The following is a 19,889-nucleotide window of genomic DNA, read 5'->3' on the forward strand; positions in this document are numbered from 1 at the left end:
TCTCTCTCTCTCTCTCTCTCTCTCTCTCTCTCTCTCTCTCTCTCTGAATCAATATTTGACGCGATTTGCCCCGATTTCTCCCTCGCTTACCGCATCTAGGTTTCCTTCGGAGGAGTTTGGGCGCTTCGCACAACCAAATGTGACTACAGCCTCGCACAAGTTAGAAAGAAAACACAACGCCAATCAGTTTAGCGATGTGTATTCAGGAGGCGGGACTCAGATCTAAACCGTTTGTGTAATTGGCCAGTTTTTTTAACGACGACAAGCCGGAATGAAAACAAGCCGAAATTAAATAGGAGTAACGAGGCTATTTTTAAAATGTAAGGAGTAGAAAGTACAGATAATTGTGTGAAAATGTAAGGAGTAGAAGTAAAAAGTCGTCTGAAAAATAATCACTCCAGTAAAGTATAGATACCCCAAATTTCTACTTAAGTAAGTCTCTGGACGTCACCGAGTGATTGTAGTTACGAGTGGCAAAAACACTGAGTGGCAGCATTTGTTTTCAGCGTGAATGCCGCGAAAAACACATCTAAAACGGGAAAGAGCTCTGAGGTTGACTGTACAACTAGATTCGACATGAAATCTGAGGTATATATTTACTAACTGCCGAAAGCTACAGAACAGAGAAGCAAATGGATCGCTGCAATTCATAGAAACATAGACTCCAGGCAGAGAATGGTGGATTAGCAGTTATCATTTTGTCTCAATATGCTGAATTTAGTGGTAAAATCATACCCTACATTTTATTGACAACTATTTACCATCATATATTCTGCATAATTGGGTGTTTTTAAATAAATACTGACAAAAAACTATACAAGTTTTAGGGCTGGACAATATGATGATATATAGGTAGATGATATATATATATATATATATATATAGTGATCACCCGGATTTAGACCTAACGTTACCTATATTGTATTTATATAAAGCGTTCACAGGCAAATGTGCTTTATGTATTTCCCCTGTGTCTAAATCAGGGACATAAATGTCAGGAAACACGCTTCCCGGCTGCATGTCAATATCCATGGATCACTGGATCTTTGATAAGTTGTAAGGAACACTATATCGAGTCCAACTTGTAGTTTTAACTGATAATTGTTTATCAGGTTATCAGTTTTCTCAGCGTTTTCTCAGTTTCCGAATTAAATTGCGCGCGAAGCGGAGCTTGAATCAGCCTGTCGGGGTTGTATTCGCTATAACAACCGCCTCGCTCTACATTATCCCGCTTATTACATGGCTACCTACCAAATAAATCAATAATTTGACACAAAATATTGATTTAAAAAGGAGTTTATTGATTTAAAAACGATTGTATTGCTTCCGCTAAAGAAAATAGTCCGTTCCGTCTCTACGGTTAGAATCCTGCGTCCATAGCAACGCTCTGTTTTTCATGGCAACGGTGTGTTATACTTAGCAGTGGTCCGATATCAAGAAATAACACACCGCATTCTACATTAGAATTCAACCAAACCATGTAATAATGTATTTTAAAGTGAAATGCCATATGCAGCAATACATGTTTCAAACAGTAGTGTGTTTTCAAACATGACAGTTCAGCAAATGGGTGTAATCTCAGAAATAAATACCCTTTTATCCTGCGTTTTTTATCTAATTTTGTATGAACTAAGAGTTAAGCAGGAGATAAAAATCATAATTGATATCCAATGCATTTGCCACACTGGAAATGGAAGTCAAGAACATTGAATTGTGGGATATGGTGTTTCACACACTGTGCTCTGAGTGAGCACAGAATACTGAGAATGAAAATAGTAAGTAGTATGCCCATCTGAGCCTACAAAAGCACTGAATGTGAAATATCTATGGCTCAATGAAAGATGAAGACTGAGGTTGTTGACTGATCTTTATGTGTTTGTCAGATTGTCAGATGTGCGAGTGCGCATGTGACCGTGAGCAGAACATGCCTGATGTAACGAGCCCCAAAGAGGAAGCATCCGTACACTCAGGTTCGCTCTTTCTTTCAGTTCCTGTTCACTCGATCTGTTTTGAGATAGATAAGAAGTTGCTTTATTGGTCAGAGGTCCTCGTTTGAGACAGAGCGGTAGCTAGAGCTCAATAGGACACGCAGTAGATGTATGGATAAGGACGTTTTCTGAAATCAGTGACACCACACTAATACACTTGTGTAATAAAACGCTTTCAGAGTGACAGAATTGTCATATTGCGTGATCTACTCCTTTAATGACTTCTGCATTAATAAAACATTTTAATGGAAACTGAATGGAATACATTTGCAAAACAATGCAATACATTTCAAAAGCGGAAGAAAAATGAGATTTGCATCATTTTAAATGCTGTTTTCAGGTCAGTGTAGCCAGCAGTGCTCACCCACAAGCTGCTTGCTGGCTGAAGAGGAACAGAAAGAAGCGGATAGACAGAACACAGATATACAGTCGACGAGACACGTGCTGATGTGTCTGTTACTGACCGTCTGTCTCCTCGCTGTGAGTACGGAATCACTCATTCACTCTCATTCATACATACAGTGGTTGTGGCAAAAATTCTATTAAAGCGTCATCACTGCGTAAGAGACACTCTCTGAATCAAATAGTCTTTTAAAAAGTATTTATTCTTGCAAGAATAGGCCCAGTCAACCACACAGAAGTTACGCTGCGGAGTGAGTGAGGCCCAGACAGGAAGAGCTGGGCAGCCTTTATACTGGTTTCAAGGTCTTATTCAGCAGGGCTCCTTTTCCGCCACATTCCACGGATAAGGGACTCATCGCTGCATAAGCTTCTATTTATCACTAGCTGACACTTAAGACCACCAAAAGTCAATACTAGGGTCAAAGGTCCCTTCCCAGCTGTTCCCAAAGTGTCTCACTCCTGCACTTCCACAGGTATACAAACATTTCCCGTTCGCATTCCACAATATGAACATAGAAACATGTGACTCACATTACAGTATCTGTTGAAGATCAATGAAAATTTTCCATTACAGTGGCTATACACACTCACACCCCTGATTAAACAGCTGGGTATGTGATGTGAAAAATTAAGTCATATCAGAACTTTTGCACCTTTAATGTAAAAAATGCAACATATGCCATGCCAACTGCGTAAGTGTTCACACACCACCACTGAATCGAATGCTTAGTTGAAGCAGCCTTTGATTATATTAAAGCACTCTGTCAGCTTGGCACATCTTGACTTGGGAATATTTTCCACTCTTCTTTGCCAAAATTTTTCAGATTTGTTAAATTTGAATAATTTTTTTTAGTCTCACCAAAAACGACATATTTTGAACACTCGATAGAAAATATAAAAATCAATTATTAGTCATACTAACCGGTTGTGATTCTGAGGAGCAAGTTGGTCCAAATAAACTGGGTACCGACCCATCTTTCAAGAGCAAATCCCGCGTTAAACTGGTTGGGATTATACTGCTGTGGAATCGTAGAAATGAATTTAACCACGGATTCTTCACACCCTCATCCTTTGGAAGTGACAATAACGTGAATTTGCTGTCACAGGTCAGATGTAAACCACACGAACCAGGGTCAAAGTAGACGTTGTTCGCGGGCAGCCAATGAAGACCATAGACGAGTATTATGCAGACGTGTTTCCGCGTTACGTATGCAGGTCACGGAAGTGGGACTGGAATTCCTGACGACTCGTTTAGGAGACAATAACTTTATTTATCGTGCACTTTCGGCTTTACAACTTTGCAGAGCGTTTAGATTCACAGACAGCTACATTATACATTGCATGAAAGGGAATATGCGAAAAAACATAATAGACTTTAACTAAAACTAAAACTAAAACTTTAACACGTTTATAAGACCATTTTTGCGTAAATTTAGAATAATATTTAGAACAAAAGTTGACAATATTCGTACGCAGATTGCATGCACAAATCCGTGCATACGTACGGTTAGTGAATGAGACCTTGAATTAGTACCCTGTGATTGAAACCAAAGAAGTTTTTTGTTTACTTCATATGTGATACCATATGGATACCGCTCTTCTCTTTGGTCGAGGTTTCACTGTTATTTACAGGACAGTTGGAGTGACTCTTCATTCTCTGTGTGTGTGTGTGTGTGTGTGTGTGTGTGTGTGTTTGGTAGAATCTCTCCAGCTGTCTGTGGTGGCTCTTCAACACAGATCCAGGACAGCTGTATGTGGAGCTGCAGTTCTTCTGTGTTGTGGCCAATTACGGGCAGGTGAGTGTGTGATCCTGTCACATGTGTCGTGCTGGAGTTAAACCATCTGACGCTTTTCCTGAAACAGACATCTCCTTCTGTCTTCCCTCTGTAGGGTCTCATTTCATTCGCATTTTTTGGCCTTGACAAGCATTTAATTATCTCTCCGTTCAAAAAAAGGTAACTCAACTTTTTGCAAACTTTAAAGGGCTCAAATGATGACGAATCAAATTTTCTTTTGACACACTATGAAAGCATATTGTTATTTTCTGGAATTTCTGGAGCGTTTATTGAGGCTAAGCTGAAAAAAACTTCTTCTTTTTTTCATATCCACAACTCAAGTCCACATTTACACATTACAAACTTTATTGACATTTATGTTGTAAGTGTAAGTGGGGGAAAATGAATAAACTAATTAGCCATTTTGTAGCATTAATAGTCCAGTTACTGGTATAATGTCATTGCAGTGTTGAGGTTGCTTCCAAAAACATTCTCAAACAGTTTTTGTGGCTTTTCTTCAATAAATAGTCTGGATGGGGGAAAGATCTTGTGTTTAAACAACAAAATCCTGTTTAATGTGAATATTAGATACATAATTAGGGTAATGATTGGATGTCTGGTGTATGTTGGTAAAGGTTAGCGAGGCTGTGGCGGGGTTGGGGTCAGGAGGTCACCGGCTCTGTGGCGTCTGAGGAGATCAGACTGACCTGCAGTCAGTTCCTCACATATCATAAGCAGCAGTGCGTCAGAGACATTGTTCACAAGAAAAGGTGAGAGACTCTTCACTGCCATCTCTTGCTTATCATGGATTCATTGTTTGATTTGTTTTTAGTGCATGCACAAAAAGTCATATTTAATCAAATTTTTTATCATGATTTTCTCATTACAGCATGTTTGATCATTAAAACATCTTTGCACATTTGCATGAATCTCTCTTTGATTTCTCCCCGCCCCGTTTGGTTGTGGTTCACCCCTCTTCTCTTGCTTTCTAATCATCTCTCACTTCCCGTCCGTGTGCTGTTGCTTCCCGCGCTCTTGCTCTGTGCTGGTGTGTGTGTGGTTTGGGCGCAGTGGGTGACGCGTGCTCTGCTGATGTGCAGGTGTGGAGAGAAAAGCACCGCTGAGACGTTCCTGGGCAGTGAGATGGTCCGCTGGCTGCAGAGCGTGGGATTGGCCGCTGACCCGGGCGAGGCTTTGGCGTACGGCTCTCGTCTGCTCGAGGGCCGAGTCATCCAGCACATCGGCCTCGAGTTCGGCTTCGTAGATGAGGCCTTGCACTACCGCTTCACATAGACTCAGAGCGCTTCAAAGGCTGCTGATGGATGCACAGTGGTTCATTTTAGGGCACATTTAAAGGGATAGTTCACCCAAAAATGTTAATTAGCCCATGATTTACTCGCCCTCAAGCAATCCTAGGTGTATATGACATTCTTCTTTCAGACGAATACAATCTGAGTTATATCAAAAAATGTCCTGGCTCTTCCAAGCTTTATAATGGCAGTGAATGGCTTTTTCTGTTTTGAAGTCCATAAAAGTGCATCTATCCATCATAAAAGTGCATCTATCCATCATAAAAGTGCATCTCTCCATGATAAAAGTGCATCTATCCATGATAAAAGTGCATCTCTCCATGATAAAAGTGCGTCTCCATCATAAAAGTGCATCTATCCATCATAAAAGTGCATCTATCATCATAAAAGTGCATCTCTCCATGATAAACGTGCATCTATCTATCATAAAAGTGCATCTATCCATGATAAAAGTGCATCTCTCCATGATAAATGTGCATCTCTCCATGATAAAAGTGCATCTCTCCATCATAAAAGTGCGTCTCCATCATAAAAGTGCATCTATCCATCATAAAAGTGCATCTATCCATGATAAAAGTGCATCTATCCATGATAAAAGTGCTCCACACGGCTCCTGTGGGTTAATAAAGGCCTTCTGAAGCAAAACGATGAGTTTGTGCAAGAAAAATATCCATATTTAAAACTTTATAAAGTAAAATAACTAGCTTCTAAACCGCAACTTATGTGAGTAATGCGACGCACTGCTGATATTTACGCTACGCCAGGACACACTACGCTATTACGCTACTTCTGACGTCTCAAGTTGCACTTTAGGCGTCAAGCTAGAATAGAACGGCCGGAAGCTAGAATTTGACTTTATAACATGTTAAATATGGATATTGTTCTTACACAAACTCATCACTTCACTTCAGAAGGCCTTTATTAACCCCCCAGAGCAGTGTGGAGCACTTTTATCATGATAGATGCTCTTTTATGGACTTCAAAATAGAAACAGCCATTCACTGCCATTATAAAGCTTGGAAGAGCCAGGACATTTTTTTAATATAACTCAGATTGTATTCGTCTGAAAGAAGAAAGTCATATACACCTAGGATGGCTTGAGGGCGAGTAAATCATGGGCTAATTTTCATTTTTGGGTGAACTATCCCTTTAAGTGAATTATTTGTTCTACTGACACTAATAGCAATAGCCAGATGTGAAAGTAGTCGGCTAGAATGAGGTCTTGAACAGTTCATCTACCTCACACACACAGGACGGCAGAGGGGAAACTGGAAACAAACCAAACATTTCAGGACTGAACAAGGAGTGTTGAAGAACTGTTAGCTGATCTGCTTTTATTTCCCCTAGACACTTGAATATTAGGTTTATTTTTTTACAGATTGAACTGTCTGACACATGATCCAGACTTTTAATTTATTTATTTTGCAGTAATTTAATCAGATTTAATTACAATATTGCCGTTCTGATGGAGTTATATTTTCACCACTCTAAATAAAGAATGTATCCCATTAACTTGTTTGTTTACAACACTGGGTTCATTGACATTTTTTGTTTAAAAAACATTTGGCAGATGTATATATGTGGCAGAATCACTGGCAGGTGGCAGATATGTATTTATTTCCATCATGCTGCCATTTTAGTAGCATGCTTAAGTTGAATATAACCTGTATTGAGATATAGCCCATGTGATAACTAACCCGCATCTTGGTTTTCCAAATAATTCTGATTTATTCCAATAAATTGAATTCCAAATGATTCATTGCCTTGATGAGAAGTGGTTGTGTTTCATTTCACAGCCACAGGAGGGCGACAGATTTTTTTGTCTCATTTTTTGACAGCTTTTGTCTCCAATCCTGGGATGTCATTGAGTGTTACGCAATTAAATTCCCACCTAAAGTATTGCGGTCACGGATAAAAAAATATATAATAAGCGTGAATCAAATATGTTAAAACACTTAAAAATATAGTGCACACACTGAAAATGAAGAAAAATGATCAGAATAGCAAACAATGTGGTCTCAGTTCAAAGTATAATAAGCGTGAATCAAAAAATCAAAAGCGCATTTAAAAAAATAGGCATGGATCAAAACTTTAAAAAATATATTGCACAAATCTTAAAATTTATGTTTGTCTTCTTAAAAGTTGTTTTCCTTGGTTTTATTACTCTGTACTCTATTACATTTTCTGCTCATATTTTACTCTTTTGTACGCTTGTATTGTTTTTCTCTTCACTCTTCTTTCCACATTCTGCACTTGCTCTTCCAAATGTTGCAGTTCGAGGTTCATGTAAATTAGGGAGGGCTTAAGCGTCACCATTGGTCCACTACTTCTTGATTGACAGCTCCTCCTTTCGCCAATCAATCGAAGAGGGGAGTTGACGTGACTACGTTGTTTGCTGTTTTGATAATTGTGCATATTTTTTTTCCAGTTTGAGCAATATATTTTTAGTTGTTTTTAAAATTTTGATTCGCGGTTATTTTTTGATCCGTGACTACAATACTTTCAGCGGGAATTTAAATGTGTCTCATTTACCTGCTCTCCTTTGAACACTGCAGTCTGTGGTCAGCCTGGCACTGAAGCCAGTTCAGAATTCCATGAAATAATAATAAAGACAAGCTCACTGTGAGTGTGGAATGGACTTTAATGAGTGTTGATCTTTTTATTACTATTTTGTTTGCTTTTTACTTGAATTGATTGGACAGTTAGTAAGTTCTGCCAACTTCCAGTTCACACATTTCCCAAAGTAAATCCTTTGGAATGAATTATTTAACTGAGTGTTTGCATATGATATCTGAGATCTTTGACATGCACTCTAAAATGCTAAAAACACACAACTAATATAACATGTCAGTAATGACAATGTGACTAACTTGACAATGGTTTTGAGTATATTATTAAAACGATGTCCAAACATACAGGAATTGGCTTAAAGATTGTGCAAATGATCTCTCTACTAGAAAAGGTAAGAGGGTGTTTCTTCAACTTTGGGAACTTTTATATCTGAGGGGTTGAGATTGAGAATTCATCATGTGAAGTTATTAAGGTCTTGGGTTTTATTTTGAACCATATGGCTTTACAGGGTTTCTGCATGTGTTATGTACATTTAAGACCAATTAAAGAAAACCCTAAATTGAAGGGAACATGAAACGTCAATATGTTAAATGTCTAGGAAGCGCAATAAGTTGTCTTAGCAACACTTCAAAGTTTGAAAATATCATTTCCAACAGATCTCCATAACTTTTTAATTCATTTTACGAAGAAAAAACTTGAATAGCTCTGCTCCCAAACAGAAGATATCTTTGTACATATCTTTTACTGATCACACTGCAAAGAAAGTGCTGTTCTTTTTCAGTAGTTTTGTCTTGTTTTCCAGTGCAAAGGTTTAAAGATTCTTAAATCAAGATACATTAACCTGAGAAGCTAAATGACTGAAGTTCTGAAGATGACAGTGTAAAAAGTGCTTTACTAGGATTCACAGGTCCCAAAAGTGCCTATAGTTGAAGAAACATCCAATAATCCTATTCAAAACATATTTTTTCAATTCTAAGCTAAGTCTCAGGCGTTACTGTAAATATCAAGCTCCTCAGTTGCAGTGTCTGTAAAGAGATGAACCAGCAGTGTTGAATCCTCAATCCCCTCAGTTAGATATTTCTCCATCTCTGCCAACTTCCTCGTCTCCAGATCTCTCATTTTCTGTTCAATCTTCTGTCCTCTCTCCTGAACAAACAAACAAACATTATGTCTCTTTACATTGTCTCTTTATATTAAAAATGCCATGTATTGGACTCTTGCACAACATTTATAATTTATTTTTCATGACAATTTCCCACCATCTCTCCAAAACAAGCTGTTTTGGCTACTGTACCTTTAAGATTTCCATCTTAATGACCTTTGTTATGATTGGCTAACCACTTTGCATGTGAATTTATGCTATTTTACAGTCCCTCAAGTCTCCTTCAAAAGGTTTACATGCAGCCAAGGTCAAAAAAAACTTTAATTTTCTCAAAACATAATAGCAGCATCAGCTCTTTTCTCATTGTGTCTGAAACGGTTTGATCAAGGATTCAGTCTCTCTAAACCCCTCCTTTCTGAGAGTCTACTCGGCTCTGATTGGTCAGAAGGCCCAGTCTGTTGTGATTGGTCTACTGCTTACAGCTTGTGTCAGAAACAAAACGCCTAATACAATATCTGAATTTCAGCTCTTGATACACAGTGATATGAACAGTAAGGATGGCGTCGGTTTTACCATATCAATTTTAATCAAAGTGGATTTGTAGAAAACAGCGTGTTCTCGACATGAATAACACAAATCAAACTCTTCCAGTCTTAGCTACAACTACAGTGTTTGAGGCTCAAAGTATATGTTGTTCACCAGCAGCCAATGAAGACCATTGACTGGCATTATGCAAATTTGTTACATTGTTACATAGGTTTGTACCAGGAAGTGAGACTGGAATTACTGACGACTCATTTCTGCAGTTCAGAATCAATTCTTTCTCTTAGGAGACAATAACTGTATCTGTCATCTTTAAAACTGTGTAGACCTTTTACATTCACAAACAGCTGTTGCTCGAGGCTAGGAAATGAACGGCTCACCATGGTGCTGTCGATGATGGCGGCGACCACCTCGTGCTTCAGGAACAGAGGGTGTTTGCGGTTCGGTTTGCTCTGGAAACGGGGTTTCTTCTTCACGGGATCGTCCTCTCCAAAACATGGAGAACATGTGTGCTTCAGCTGCTTTATGTCTAATACAAATATAAACGGCTTAAAGACAGACCTGTGGGGGGACAAAAACATGAAATTTGCAGTATTACAGCTGCATGAAATTGATAAAGGAGTAATTAATTAATCATTAGATTTTTGGAGACAATTTCAATGTTATATTGTCCACCAGGCAATAACAGCAACGCTTGCCAAAGCAAAAGCCACTAGAATTAGTAATACTATATTAACTACACTACTGGTCAACAGTTTGGAATAATTATGATTTATTAAAGTTCTTTAAAGTAATCTCTTCTGCTCACCAAAGCTGCATTTATTTGATCTAAAATACAGTAAAAACAGTAATATTGTGAAATATTATTACAATTTAAAACAATTGTTTTCTAATTAAATATATTTTAACCTTTAGGACATTATTTATAACGTTTTTCCTTTGCGGTTTTCAAATACAAACGACAACATCGTCAAAATGATCCCCATTCACATGGATCAACTGAAACGACTGAAAATGCTGTATTCTGCTTCCAGGCCAGTAGTTGGCGATGTCACTTCGTAAAGAAACACTACACGCCTATAGACTGAACACGTTTTTTGTAGTTTACATGGAGATGGTAACAGTATTGTTTTCAAAAACTTCACTTTGAATCCCGTTTTCAAAAGTTTGCATTTTCAGGCCCCGAATACGCCAAAACGAAGCTAAAAGAACGGTTAAAAAAAACACATCATTTTTGTGTTTATATTTGAGGGGGCATTTACACAATGTTTTGAATGGGGATCGTTTTGACAATGTTGTCTGTGTAGAAAAATCTTCGAAGACCAGGCGTTCGTGGGAAATTGCGCACATACGTTACTCGCCTGTGCGTGTCTCGTCATTTCCGTAAATGGAGAAAAGAAAGGGAGTGGCAGAGATTAGTTTTCACAACGAGCGAGAAAGGTTGACATGGAGCCGCTAAATCTCCAACCTTCGGGAAATCAATTCATTTTAAATCAAACACTGAACAGAGGAAAGACTGCTGGCAAAAAGAGAACGTGACAGAGCTCGTAATAAAACAAGAACCAACATTAGCGTGGCTTTTCAGAGATGCAGAGAACTGAGGGATTTGAAATGTTGTAAAAGCGAAGCGGATATGATGCCGTTTTTATTACTCAGGTGATTAAGGCATTTTGTTAAACAGATAAATTGCCATATGTTGCTCTCTAACAGAGTTCATTGTAAAGCATTATCTATTGTGAAGGCTCATTTCATTGATGTCGTAGCGCTGTGCTGGAATTTATTTTCAAGGAAGTACCATGTCTATTAATGGGTAAAGCTACAGTAACGTCTTCAGCTAGTCAAGCTTGAGATCTTTCTATCTAAACTGTTTATATTTCTCAAGCCTATAGTGAATGTTTTATGATTAGTAGGATAACCATTTTCACTAGCACAGTCACCCAGAGCAGAAGCACAACCAAAACAATGTTCTTCCACAAAATGCATGCACTTTTGTTTTTAACCCGCTAGAGTGCCAATAGTTGCAAAGTGTACCTTTAAATATTCCAAGCTATTGCCTGGTAGTGTATATTAACAAATGGTTAAATATCATTATAATTACTATTATTATAATAATTCACAATTTATATAAAAAATCATGTCTAATCTGTAGTTACATATGACATGCATAAATAATGCAGAAGAAAAACATTAGTCAGAACTGCCCTGTACTATAGCTGTGACTAGTCTGGCGTACCGTTCGGGGTCTGGAGTGGCCGTGAAGAAGTGGACACCAGGTAAATCTGGGTCTCTGGGGACGACTGACACCATACTTCCTGTGGTCATGAACATTCCCTCCATGTTGATTCCGCTTTCCTTATTCCTCAAAATATCCATCATTGTCTCTGCTGTGATGTGGCCTGTAAGTACAATATTTTAATGGCATAACTGTCTAACAACTAGTCTGTGAGTTTTTAAATTTAATAAATAATGTGAATTAATAATCTATAAGTACAATTGTAAATAATAATATACAGTGATGTACTGTACCAATGAAAAGTTTGGACAAATCGATTTTTTTTTTTTTTCACTTTAAATAATAGTAGTTATTAAAAATATGAAATACCACAAAATGGTATTCCATAAAAGCAGCCCCGGAGCCAGAGGGGGACCGGGGCTTAGACATCCCTGTGCCCTTGGCACAGCTTTTTGGCACATTCGTCAAGATGGTGGTTGTTAAGTTTAGGGAGGCGAAGGCGCGGTCTGCGGCCTTCTGTTAGGTTCAGTAAGGTACTTTTGTGAGTGTGTGTGAAGTGCAATATGAGGTGGAGCTGCCTCCCCCAGAATTGGGGTTCCCTAAGTAGGCACCCTCATAGTGGCTCCCCTCCACTTATGTGGGTCCATTAAGTAGGTGGCTCACTTAAGAACTTTTCTTTTGATATAAGGTGAAGCTGCCTCCCCCTGATAGCAGGTCACTTAAGCAGGCAGTCCCTCCCCTTTGTCCTTGAAGTTGTAGCTGAATCCCCCATGAGTGGGGTTCGTAAGCAGGTGGCTCCTTCGTGAATCATTGCATTGTATAAAAGTTGAAGCTTCCTCACCCTAATGATGGGGCCCTTAAGTAGAAAGCTCCCTTATGATTAGTGAAGTTGCCTCCCACAAAGCTGGGTCCCTAAGCATGTGGCCCCTTCACAAGTCATTGCAATGTACTAAGGCTGAAGCTGCCACCCCTTGATAGAGGGTTCGTTAAGCAGGCACATCCCTTAGGTCTTGAAGTTGTAGCTGCCTCCCCCAGAGTTGGGGTCCTTAAGCAGAGCCATTTCAAATTTATTAAGGTTGAAGCTTCCTCCCCCAAATGGCGGATTCCTTAAGAAGGCATCTCCCTTTTGTCTCGTGAAGTTGTGGCTGCCTCCCCCAGAGTTGTGGTCCTTAAGCAGGCGGCTCCTTCATGAGCCTTTGTAATATAATAAGGTTGAAGCTGCCTCCCTCAAATGACGGGTTCATTAAGTAGGTAGCTCCCTTATGTCTTGTGAAGTTGCGGCTGCCTCCCCAGAGGTTTGGTCCCAAAGCAGGTGGCTCCTTCACGGGTCATTGCAATATACTAAGGTTGTCAGTAGATGGTAGAACGAGTTGGACCTTCCCCATTATGGGCTCGGCCCTTGTCACAGCTGATTGGGGTCTTATAAGCAGGCAGCTCCCTTGTGGTAATGGAGTCATGGCTGCATCCCCCAGTATTGGGGTCCCCTAAGTAGGAGGCTCCTTCATTTATCTGGATGAAACTGCCTCCCTATTTTGTGTTCTTTAACAGGCAGTTGCCCCAGATTGCAAACTTTAGCATATTCGCAAGGTCATAGCTGCCTCCCCTAAAATAAGTTATTAGGCAGGCAGCTCCCTTGTGTGTGCTGGAGATCGATAATATGGTTGAGCCTGTGTCCTCTGCTCCCACAAGAGCGCTCGAGATGATCCCCAGACCTCAGGGTCTATCATGGATTGTATCCCCACAACTGGGATATCTTCTCTTGGGTCCTCCACGCTCTGTTCCGGCTCAGGCAGAGTTCGGAGACTATACGCTGATTTCACGCAGCCGTTATTTTGAAATCGAAAGCGAGGCTCCGGTGGGAAGAAAACCGGAAGTGTCGCCTTTAATCATAGGAGAGTCGTGAATGCGATGGCGTATTGTTGTGTTTAATGATGTTGTGTCAATTCTAAAACTGTACATACATTTCTTTCATACTTTAGACTATATACAGTGAAATTAATTTATAAATAAAATATTTTTTTTATATAATTCAGAAAGTAAAAAAAGAAGCAGGAATGAACTATATACATATCCTATATTGGATATTAACATCCAAAAGTGTAAATCGCGGCAGCAGCTTCAGGTTGGTAGTCCAAAGGCATTGTTGTTTATCTTTACTTCCGGGGTTTTTCCCACCGGAGCCTCACTTTCGATTTCAAAATGGCGGCTGCGTGAAATCAGCGTATAGCACAGCTAACACTTTGCAGCTGTTTATTAGTTTCCTCTATTGGGCGTAGTACACCCTTCCCTTACAGGGTTTCGTTATTAGGGTCTATCGTCCTACTTCAAAGTTGGGGATCACAGTCTTGTGTGACTCCATTGGACTCCCCTCACTCAGAGGGTCATTCTGCTAGTCATTCCCAGAGAACCCAGAGGACCCATCTCTGCTGCCTGGTGAGAAGTGATTTTGCCTGAGCTTTGCACCCCTTCTCACTGGTTGAGCATCCTTAAATTCAGAATGTTGGCCTTGCGAGATCCTGACTCTTGGTCAGATGGGGTTGAGCATTTTGTTACTTAAATGTCCCGTGGTGTTTAGGGGTTCAACCAGATCTATATATATTGAATTTGATGCCTTCCCCTTATGGCGGGCTTCTTAAGTAAGCAGCTTCCTTATGTTTCATGAAGCCGTAGCTGCCTCCCCACAGGTTGGGTCCCTAAGCAGGCGGCCCCTTTATTAGTCAATACTAAGGCTGAAGCTGCCCCCTAATAATGTCTGGCGTACAGGCTGGCATTTCCAGGCCCTTGAGCCTTTGAAGCTTGGGTGGTGGCCGTAGGGAATAGTGTCACTGACAGTTCTGTGTCAGACCTGAGTAAGGGGATCTGACTCTGGCATCTAAGTCTGTTGAGTCTTTGTTTGTGCTTGTCACAGCCAATTAGGCAGTCATTCCTTCAGCATGGCGGAGTGGGTATTTTTTCCCCATAGTGTCCTCTAAGGACGCAGTGTTTCTCAACCCTGGTGCTGGAGGTCCCCCAACACTGCACATTTTGAAAGTCTACTCTTTCTGACACACCCATTTCAATTCCTGGAGTTTCTTCTAATGAGCCACGAGTTAAATTAGGTGTGTTTTATTAGGGAGACAAAGAAAATGTGTAGTGTTGGGGGTCCTTCAGGAGCAGGGTTGAGAAACACTGCTCTAGAGGATGCAGTGTCTCGTTCCCCTTTTAAGGGAACCATGGTTACATGCGTAACCTGAGATGTTTTGTAAAAAAAAAAGGCACTATTATTATCGTGCAACAAAACTAAATTCAAGCAATGGTTTTACGATCTTAAGAGTCTCACTTAAGTGTGTCCACACTTTTAACTGGTAGTGTATTTTACAATCAACCAATTACACTGTCATGAATATATGAGTAGATGTGATTGTTTAGCACTTTGCATGAATTTGCTGATCATTTTCCACCACCAAACTAATAGTAACCTTCACTCTTCTGCAGAAGTTTGCGTCCCTCACAGTATCGTCCCCCTGCGGCCTCGATTCGGGCTGTGGCTGAGTAGGAGTAAACCTCGGCAAAGCTGAACTGAGCCTTTCCATCCCACCAGCTCTGCTCTTGTGCATACGTCCTCAACTCCGGGTGCTCCCGATCAATCTTAGTAGTAATGGAGTACTGATTGGAGATGTTCCGATAGCCGGCTTTAAGAGAGAGAAACAGCGTCAGACCTTTTAAAAGACAATTAATATTCAGCAATATTGTCAGTAATATTAACTGCACTGACACTGTCGGATGTGAACATTTTAACTGTACTGAACTGAACCAATACTGAACTGATTTGAGCTAAATAACGATGCTATTGTCTTCTGTAGAGCTGCTTATAAATGAATTAAATTAGTTTCATAATTGATGAAATTGATGCAACATTAGCTATGTTTCCATCCACCTATTTTAATGTGCATTTTGAGATATCGCATAAAGAAAATGCTGGATAGAAACAACAAGATGTGCATAAATTCAAAAAATGTGCTCAAGTGCTCAACTGAGGCGGATCATTTTTTTATCTGATAAGACTTGCGCATGAACTACGATTGAAACACATTTACAGAATAAATCCCTTGATGCGCAACATCAAACTCACATGACTTTGCCTCAGCAGAAGATGTGATTGGATAACTGGACTAACCAGCGGACCAATCACATCACAGCATCTCTGATGTTGGTTTGATCATTCTGAAATGCCTGAGCCAAAGTCTAACATCAAGATTTGGTTAAATCCCCTGCCAGAATCGCCTTACGCAATTGCGTTCACAAATAGCAGCATCCAAACGCAAGAGAACATTACCGCGTTTATTGCGTTTTGTCACATGCTCTGAGAAGCAAGTCATTTCTGATGAAGGATAAAGAGCCACAGTGGCTTCCCCGATTGCAGCAACTTCCATTTTTATAACAGATATTTAGCGCAAATTTCCCAGGAAGTGACGATTATCTTCTCTTGAACACATGGAATGGAAACGCTGCTTTATTCGCAAATGTTTTATGCGATATTCCAATTTTGCGCAAAAGATAAATTCGCAACTTTGCGTAGAAACATAGCTACTGGCACAGGTAATGAGCTAAACTGAAACAACACTGAACTAAACTTGAGCTGAATAATCACAGTATTATTTTTTGTAGAGCTGCCTTTATAAAGTGTCATATAAATAAACCTGACGACTTTTAAACACTTGAACTAATTTCAATATTTAAGCTGTAATGTTACATGACTCAGTATTTACACTCCACTCTCTCTGCGGCCCAGTATTTCCCAGCAGTCTCCAGCACCCAGGCCTCAGTGCGGTCTGATATGAGGAAGCTGTTATGGTATGTGAATCCACACTCGTCCTCCATACAATTCCCGCCCTGGCCGTATTTTTCCAGCAGTTCAGTTATCACATCGACAGCCCGCTCAGCAGTGTCGGCCCTCTCCAGAGCCAGCCTACATACAAAGTGTTTCAAATCACATTTAAGACCTTTATTATGAAGCTTGCACAAATAAAATAGCAACTAACCCTAAACCAAACCCTAACCGTAACTCCATAGCAAGTACATGTAGTTAATTAATATTAGTCAGTACTTATTTGAGTAAGTACAATGTAACTATGTCACCTTAAAATAAAGTGTAATCTTTTTTTCTATATTATAACCCTGGCATGTTTGGTTATATGTGCTTTCGTTTGTACAATATGCTTGGCTTTCAATAAAAAAAAAGTTTGTCCCATATAAACACATTTACATTGCAGCATAAAAAAAAAGAAATATATATATATATATATATATATTTTTTTTTTTTAAATTAAGCTGCAACTTATTCTGAATTGCGGTAGTTGAATAAATTAGTCAATGCTGAATATGAATTGAAAAATTGCTTCTTGGATCACCTGACGAGATCCATGCCCAAAAGAGCCTCTTCACCATCCGCATTCTCCTTCCCCCAGACCGCCTCATTCCCGACGCACACCTGATGCTGGTTCGCCCCCATCTCCGCCCCCCACAGCCAGGCGGGTCGACTCAGCACCACCGCATTCGTCTGAGACACCTGCTCTATTTCTATATATGTACACTGATCAGATGAAAAGGAGAAATAACAAAAACAGCTGAAAGAATTTCAGCACTCGGACAATGTTTCTCAAATCCAGCTGGACAAATCTGAGGGAAAAATAGCTGAATCAGACCCAGATAGCAAGAACCTTTTGTGTGGCTGAGCACATGTGGGCCAAACTTTCACCATATATGTTTCGCCATGGGTTTGGAGGGAATTTTCTTTTGGATCATCATTTGTTTTGAGGTATGTGGCCCAGATGACAGCACACAACTGAGGATCATATGTGGCTTGGCTATGGCACACCATGATACATGCTAACTTATGGGTTTAAACTACATTTGGTTTATAATATCATGTAACCTGCTATAGTGATGTGCGGCAGGTTTGTGGCCATCCACACCACTATGGAAGCTTGTTTACGCCACGGAATAACACAATTTAAAAGGTAATTAAATCCTTTTATCTCACTTTTCGGAATTTTTTTCTCTCAAATTGCAAGTTTACATCTCGCAATTCTGATTTTTTCTCTGAATTGTGTGATATAAAGGTGCAATTGCGAGTTATAAAGGCAGAATTGCAATATATAAATACACAATTGAGAGTTATAAAGGCAGAATAGTTTGATATAGTCACAATTATATTGTCAATTATAGTCAGAAATGCAATATATAAACTCGTAAATCTGACTTTTTTCTCAGAATTACGAGTTTATATTTCACAATTCTGACTTTTTTTCTCAGAATTACAAGTTTATAACTAAGTCTTATAACTATGAGTTTATATCTCACAATTCTGACTTTTTCTCCCAAGTTACAAAGTCAGAATTGCGAGATATAAACATAATTCTGAGAAAAAAAAGTCTGAATTGTGAGATATAAACTCGTAATTCTAAGAAAATGTCAGGATTGCGAGTTAATATCGCGCAATTCTGACTTTATTTCTCACAACTGTGACTTTATATCACGCAATTCTGAGAATAAAAGTCAGAATTGTGAGATTAAAAAAATGAACTAAAAAAATAATCGCAATTACCTTTTTTATTTGGTGCCGGAAACAAGCTTCCATAGACCTCAGCCTATTCAACTATTGCTGATTGCTTGTCTCTTTTTTTCATCTTTCCTTGAATTCCTATTGGTGTATTACTGAAAATGTGACTGGCAACTATTTTAATACAGGTTATTTCCATTCATATTTTCCTCTTTGCTCTCTCTTTACAACAACAGCCTTTGCCCAAACAAACTCTAATTAACTCTAATTAAAATCACTGTTCTGGATCAGTTCTGGCTACAACATCAGCAAACTCTAATCTGTGTCACACTTCAGAGGTTTATTTGGGCCAGATATGTGCCAAAGGAAATCTGTTGACTTGGGGAACACCTTGAGATACCTCAACTTTGTCTTCTGGGCCATGTTCCTTTGCAGGGTAGTAGACGACCTCTTGCACTTCATCGCAGGGCCTGTCCGAGTTCTTCCCGAAGATGATCCGCTGCTGACCCTCTGTGGATGGAGGCAGAGCCACAAATGTGTCGCAGGAGGTTGGGTACATCCTGGAATAAACAAAATGTAACATTCCATGTAAATGTAGGTCTCCAGTGTTCACTGCTGAATAATCTATGATAGGAGTAATTATGGCAATCCTTCAATACTCATGCATAGATTACATGGCCATCATTCATTCATTTAAAAAACACTGACCTTGAAGTAATAGGAAATCAGAATGTTTTTCTACTCAAAATATACCACATCATCAGCATGAATGAACTCTAACTAAGATACAGGTCTTTGCATGAAACATTCTTTACCACTAATACGTATATATCCATAAAGATGATCAAAATAATTGCAGTAACGCAGGCATTCAGTATGCTTTAAATAATATTTTTACCTTGTCCAATTCAGCGTATATGTCAGGCACGAAGAAAATCACTTTTCTGTTCGATGAGATTAAACATCTATTTGCTTTCCTTTTCCTTTCTCCATAAACAAAACTGCACGCAGACTTTGACACAAATCCGTATGCACGGTCATCTGATTTATAATCAACCAAAACAATCCGCACTTCGATCTGACAAATTAGTCTGGTCGATCCGCATTGGTGTTCAGCGGATAAGTGGGCGTGGCAGCGGCGCTTTCAGGACGCATCAAGTCATGTGGTCGTGCAGTGGCTTTTTTGATTGGCTATTTGTTTTCGCTGTTTTAACAGGATACACAATAAATAAATAAACAACCATGACAATGATGACATGTTATAAAAAATATAGTACAGGAGTGCAAATACAATTACATAAATTAAATAATATTATAAAACTTACTAAAAACGAAGTGCATGGTTGTCTTTTGATTTGACAGTTGTTTATTTAAGTAATATAATGCTGTATTCCTTTCGAAGTACGATGTGTTCATGTTTTATG

At 39.3% G+C, this 19,889-nt stretch overlaps 2 protein-coding genes across 3 annotated transcripts in view; one reads left to right on the plus strand and one right to left on the minus strand.

Annotated features, from left to right (window-relative positions):
- Positions 1-6,987, plus strand: part of gpr155a (G protein-coupled receptor 155a) — a 28,852-nt gene extending 21,865 nt beyond the window's left edge. Inside the window, exons 11-16 of one of the 2 annotated variants that reach the window (XM_084421106.1) lie at positions 1,884-1,970; positions 2,329-2,468; positions 4,091-4,186; positions 4,281-4,345; positions 4,801-4,935; positions 5,266-6,987. In XM_084421106.1, the coding sequence (XP_084277232.1) occupies positions 1,884-1,970; positions 2,329-2,468; positions 4,091-4,186; positions 4,281-4,345; positions 4,801-4,935; positions 5,266-5,458 (716 nt within the window). In that variant the 3' untranslated portion in view covers positions 5,459-6,987. Of the gene's footprint in view, positions 1-1,883; positions 1,971-2,328; positions 2,469-4,090; positions 4,187-4,280; positions 4,346-4,800; positions 4,936-5,236 lie in introns of both variants that reach the window. The other variant, XM_084421107.1, reaches the window with a different exon arrangement.
- A 1,117-nt stretch (positions 6,988-8,104) lies between these two features.
- On the minus strand, positions 8,105-19,582 carry scrn3 (secernin 3). The gene is made up of 8 exons (XM_084421110.1): positions 19,364-19,582; positions 18,866-19,025; positions 17,315-17,496; positions 16,673-16,872; positions 15,383-15,595; positions 11,925-12,087; positions 10,072-10,252; positions 8,105-9,192 (listed from the first exon to the last, which is right to left on the minus strand). Exons 2-8 carry the CDS (start codon positions 19,022-19,024, stop codon positions 9,031-9,033), a joined length of 1,260 nt encoding a protein of 419 aa, XP_084277236.1. The 5' UTR covers position 19,025; positions 19,364-19,582; the 3' UTR covers positions 8,105-9,030.
- Between the last annotated feature and the right edge of the window lie 307 nt (positions 19,583-19,889).

Source organism: Rutilus rutilus, assembly GCF_951802725.1.
Source record: "Rutilus rutilus genome assembly, chromosome: 10".
Classification (NCBI taxonomy): Eukaryota; Metazoa; Chordata; class Actinopteri; order Cypriniformes; family Leuciscidae; genus Rutilus; species Rutilus rutilus.